This window comes from Apis dorsata, unplaced genomic scaffold, assembly GCF_000469605.1.
Source record: "Apis dorsata unplaced genomic scaffold, Apis dorsata 1.3 scaffold_53, whole genome shotgun sequence".
Taxonomy (NCBI): Eukaryota; Metazoa; Arthropoda; class Insecta; order Hymenoptera; family Apidae; genus Apis; species Apis dorsata.
Window position 1 is genome coordinate 42,524 of NW_006263354.1, and position 5,580 is coordinate 48,103.

At 43.6% G+C, this 5,580-nt stretch overlaps 1 protein-coding gene across 1 annotated transcript; it reads left to right on the plus strand.

Moving 5' to 3' along the window:
• LOC102671517 lies at positions 1 to 3,968 on the plus strand. Its single transcript, XM_006609371.2, has 4 exons — positions 1 to 362; positions 725 to 917; positions 2,807 to 2,888; positions 3,354 to 3,968. The coding sequence occupies exons 1-3, from the start codon at positions 239 to 241 to the stop codon at positions 2,862 to 2,864; spliced, it is 375 nt and encodes a 124-aa protein (XP_006609434.1). The 5' UTR covers positions 1 to 238; the 3' UTR covers positions 2,865 to 2,888; positions 3,354 to 3,968.
• Positions 3,969 to 5,580: the final 1,612 nt, after the last annotated feature.

The following is a 5,580-nucleotide window of genomic DNA, read 5'->3' on the forward strand; positions in this document are numbered from 1 at the left end:
AGGCGCGATATAAGCGTGGAATATTGAAATCTTGCGACGTAAATCGTGGAAAATGGTTATTTAAATCCTGGCTATCACCGGGGTCACGGAACTTTATCGTGGAGTGGCTATTTTATCGGAACGTTGTACGTTGCCATTGCCCAGGTTTGCCACGCCATTGTTGTGCGAGACAAAGTCCTGGGTCACGAGGTCGAAGTCGAGCGACAACGTGGACCGATCGTCGGCTGCCTGGATCCGCATGCAAAGACTGAAGTGTTGCAACAACCACGACTACTGCAACGCTGATCGAAACGTGAACGCGTCCACGAGGATCCACGACAAAGACAGGCCCGATCCCGTCAATTCTACTTTAGACTATAATGGTAAATAATCCCTCCCCGCGCTTTTTATCATCTACTCTCATCGTTCCTTATATATTAAAAGTGCCATTAAAAATGTCCGGTTATTGGAAAATATATTCGGCTCGGTTCTATTTGCTTCGAGGAAAAACGAGCTTTATCCCAAATTCGTACGGGTTGGCGCCGGTCGGAAGTATCCATATCCGGACGTTCGAGCTCACAATAACAATTTTGAGCTCTTGAGTTTAACTTTAAACATACGTAACGGTTATCAATTCGATTTACGATACGCGTGATTTAAAACATTCAAAGACCTATTATTCCCTATATTATGAAAGTAGCCGGAGAAATGGATTTTCTGATCCAATCTTGCGTTGTGTATAAAGGTTCCTTTAATGGGATGTCGTCGAGCCGAGACGTAATGGGATCGATCGAGCCTGATCCAGGCCCGATCGCCGAAGGACGGGAATCGTCAGATCCGTTTCACGAGAATCGCGTTAAGCCGCTTCTCGTCGCAGCTCTGGTCTTGGCGATCGCTGCCCTCACATCGGTCCTAGCCGCATGCTACGTTATTACAAGGTCTGCAAATTTGTATTATCTCGATTACCATAATGTTCCCCCCCGTCAACAACGAGTCGCCTGGCGCGGCGAGAGAAGATACAAGGAATTTCACGCAAACCAATTTTTATAGTCTTTGTTTTTGCCGCGAAGCATACATCCGTTGGAGGTAAGGTGCATCAATAAAACGTGTATTTTACGACGGCAACCACGTATATGCGTATAGAATATCTCGAAGGAAGGTTTGCCAGAAATATTCCAGACGTTTTTTTACGTAATAGCTGCGACTGCTTATGAATAAGTAATTTTTAATCGCTCGCCTCGTATGTTTTTTTTTTCTTTTTTTTTTTTTTCTTTCTCTCCTCGGGTAATATTTTTCCCCATATTTTTCTCCCGTTTTGATTCACAATCGAGAAGAATATCCTTGTATTTTTGCTTACATTCCTTGATACGTTGCCAAGAATTTGTTCACCTCTTTGTTAAGAAAACAACATTCATACGTAAGCTCGTAATTGTAATTGCTTGGCATTGGCCGTTGGCATACGTTCTCTTGCCAGCCCGATTCTCCAGCGAATCGATTCGCGCGTTAAACGTTTTCGAATTCGCGAGTTCAAAGTAAAAGTTTCGATTCTGTGACGGAACAATAGGCGCGCCAGAAAAATCCGAAGGCGAGCTACTGCCTCTATCGATACGACACTCGTTTACTCGTTCGCAAACGGTTTGAAAAGTCTTCCATTGGAAAGCAACGGCACCACGATGAAAAACCTTGTGCTAATATTAACTCGGCGACCCGTTAACAATCACCGTTCACGACGTTACAAACTGCAACTCGTGTCTTGATACTCGATGCTACACGGTCAATTGACTGCTCTCGCGCGTCGAAAATCGGCTCGAGATTATCGGCTCGAAAGTCGGACTTGAATATTAATATTATCCTCGCACAAGGAGCTTCTCTCATTGCCGATCCCATAATTATTGCCACGTGTCACTTCTCGATCAAACGATAAAATTCCCATAAAACTTGTTGTAAACACAAATTTTCACGATCGACGGAGCCGATCCAATCTCCAATTGTTCGTTTTCCAATAGGAACGATAAAACGTTTCATCCTTTTCCGAAATCGATTCCGAAGTTCACCTCCCGGCCAAACAACCGCTTCCTCTCTCTCGAGCACCACTTTTTTATTATCTGCCCACAAGTTTCCCTCTTCCTTTTCTGAACAGGCCGATTTCAGTGGGTTCGTTCTTGGGCCGGTTTGTCGCTGCGCATTAAAACCCGCCCAACTGCCTTCTTATCAACACTCCTTTTTCTTCGGGACCATCCATCGAAACAGATAGCGAAGGCCGAAAAGGGGGCTCTCTCTCTCTCTCTCTTTCTCTCTCTGCCCTTTACCTCCCTAATCTTCGAACGGTTAAGTGCGTTTTCGAGTTTGGGAACGCCCTGGCCTTTTCGAATCGCGTACACCTTGGCGGACGTGTCTCTTCCTTTCTTCCTTCTTTATCTCGTCTTCGAGCGTGTATTTCGAGCGTCGCAACGAGGAGGAGGGGGACACCGCGTTCCTTTCCCGATTCCTTCGTGTTTCACACGAACGAAAACCTTAACGGCTGGCCACGTTTCTGTCCGCTTGTAATGACGTTGCCTTGTCACCACGGATAATGCGCCGCCAATGGGATCGGTAGGGACGTCTCTTTATCGCGGAGGGTATGGCGCCTCGAGTGCAGAGAAAATAGAAGTGAATTAGGATAAGGGGGAACCGATAACCGAGGCGGTGTGCATTTTCATGAACGCGAGTTCCCACTTTACCACACCTTTATCGCGTATTTTTGGATCGTTCAATTTCGTATTTTTATCAATTTCATGATGTGTTTCTTTTTTTCTTTCTATCTTACATTCGTTTCGTTCATTTACAGATTATTGAAAACGAACCTGTACACCGTCAGAAACGAGGAATTCATTCACGTTTCTTAGAGACGTTCGATTCGAACGAATCAGGTAAGCCGATTATCGATTATGCATTATCGTATTATCATTGCGCAATGAGAAATTGCAGCTTGTGTATACGTGTACACATCCAAGTTAAATCGGCTCGAACGTTTGCTCATAAACGCACACGGATACTGGTCTTTAATCGTATGCCCCTGATCGACTAACGAACGCAAAATATAAATAGATGCCACTATGCAGGAGATAAGCGTCGCCGACAAGCCAAACGAGTCTGAGTACGAGAACAGATTTTTGTTTTCGATAATATCGAACAGCCTTCGAGCTATGGTCGCTCCATTGTCAGATTACGGTAGAGAAATAAAATAGTTTTATCGATATTAATATTCCCCTTCAAAAAATTATAATCGATTCCATGCCCAGTTTACCATTTTCGTTTATATATAAATTCTTAATTATTTGTACAACCATTGTCTCTCTTCCTCGAACATTCGAATATTCTTCGTGTTTGTTCAGGATGATGGATCGTGTGGCGCCAAATCGACGCGAGGAAACGAACGTGGGATATCCTGCGGTTTCAAGAGTCATCGAATGCATGACGAAGCTCGACGAGGGACAGTTTTGGGCAAACAACTCGGTGAAATCCTTTGTTTCGAGCGGTATGACTAACATCGAGCCTCTCGTTCTCGAATTCCGTCCTCCCTGTTCTACGGGGTTTGAAACCAGGTGCTTGGATCGTAATTAGTCATCCTTAAAACACTCGTCACGCAGAGGAAAACGAGGAAATATGTAGCAGGAAGGAAGCAGGAAGGAAGGGGAAAAGGAAGGAAACGAATAATCTGTGTGAAAATCTGTGCGAAAAGTCGGGCATATTCGGGAATATTTTTACGCGATGTAACGAATTGCGTGCAACATAAATGTGGTAAAATGTCGACTGTGAAAGTAAATTTAACTGTAGCCAAGAACTGTCGAAACCGATGTGCGGTATCTAACGCGATAAGATAAATTATTATGCGTAAAACAAACTGCATTCCCGTTTTACAGGATTTACTGTTCTGCTGTGATTGTACGTCTCTACGGTTCTTATGCATAAGAAGCTTATAGAATAAAGCGGATCTTGATTTACATATACGTTCTCTGTAATAATTTTAAATAATGGGTTTGATTCACGTGGCAGGAAATATCGATAATGTATAAATCTCAAGGATTAATTAACATATATATATATATATATACAAAGACAAGCAGTTGTTTGTACCGTTAAGTTGTTTCGCGATCGACGTTATAGGGAATGAAAAAACTTTTTTTCCGAGTGTCTTCAATCATAGGATGACTGACAGTCTCTGCCATGTTGGAACCATGACAAACAATAGCGTATTCCATTAAGTCTTCCCTGAGAACTAACCGAGCCACCCATAACCAGGTGCTCGCCGGATCCAACTTTGGATCTAACTCGACCGCCTTGACCACCACATTCGCTGCGCCCGACGAAAATCAATCACTCGGTTAAACGTATAGGTAGACGCTCAGGATCTCTCTCCCCCCAGGCATCCACGAATGACCAAATATCTTAGATAAATATCTTCAGCTTGTCTAACTGGTTCATCCACGAGCCACTAACAAGATATTTCTCTTTCTTTCTCTCTCCCTCTCCCACTCTTCTCGAGCTCTTCTTTCTTTTTCACGTTTTGTTCTTGCTCTTGTTTCGAACAAGTTCAATTTTATTCGCGAAACGATCTCTATAAACGTTCTTCGACTTCTCTACATAATTAATATAATATAATAAGCGATAATAATTCTTTCCTTCGTCGTGCTTGTATCATGGTGTCAACGAACTACATTACGATACTTCCCTCGTATTCGCGTTGTTATCTATCCTCGACTGTAACAGCGAAACGCTTTGAATTCGCACACGAGGAAGAAACGAATAAAGCTAAACTGTTATAGTTTAGATAGACTCGTTAGACGAAAATACGAAGAAACGGATTTAAAAATAATATCGGTGAGGCGATCGTGCCAGAAGTATATTTCATTTGCGAAATGTCCGGGTGACAGCGTTCAACATCGAGCGCGTCACTTTGGATCGGATTATTCTCGGCTAACATACCGAAGATTCGGAAGAGGGCAACGATGCATTTCTCGTGTAAGAAATAAGCAAAAATAGGAGCAACGCCGTGGCGCCAACGAGTTAATAGTTAATTGGCTAATGCCCTAAAAATAAACTTCGACTTGTTCGTTGACTCGGTGGTTATATTCAAAGTGCCCAACACCAGCGAGTCTAGTTCCTAAAAAGGAAATCGCGTAAATATATTAGAACTGCCTTTTCTTTCCTTTCCTTTCCTTTTTTTACGATCGATCTAGGAAAGAAGGGAGGATCAAACAAACGCGAGATATATATCGAATGAAACGAGTCGGGAGGGAAATAAAACAGAAATGAGAGGCCGGCGAAACAAGAAGATTGAAATCGGCGACGAGAGATTGTAACGTCTGTGAACGAAATACCATCGACTCATTTCGAGGAAACCACTTAGAGCAACGAATTAGCCGAGCGGATTTAATACTCCGTTCCTTCCTCTGTTCTGATCCGCAACCGGTCGTCGATCCAGGTGACGATCCCTGCCTATCGACGATCGATCGCCAAGCCCGGGACGACGAAAGAGATCTTAAGTGAAAAGGTCTATCGAGGGGCACGCGTATGCATAATGCACGCTGAAAGGGGAGGGGGGGAGAGGACGGGGGGTTG

Coding starts and splice junctions, on each gene's coding strand:
- LOC102671517 (XM_006609371.2), top strand. CDS start 239: ATGCAAAGACTGAAGTGTTGCAACAACCACGACTACTGCAACGCTGAT. Junction 363..724: donor TTCTACTTTAGACTATAATG/GTAAATAATCCC, acceptor TTGTGTATAAAG/GTTCCTTTAATGGGATGTCG. Junction 918..2,806: donor GCATGCTACGTTATTACAAG/GTCTGCAAATTT, acceptor GTTCATTTACAG/ATTATTGAAAACGAACCTGT.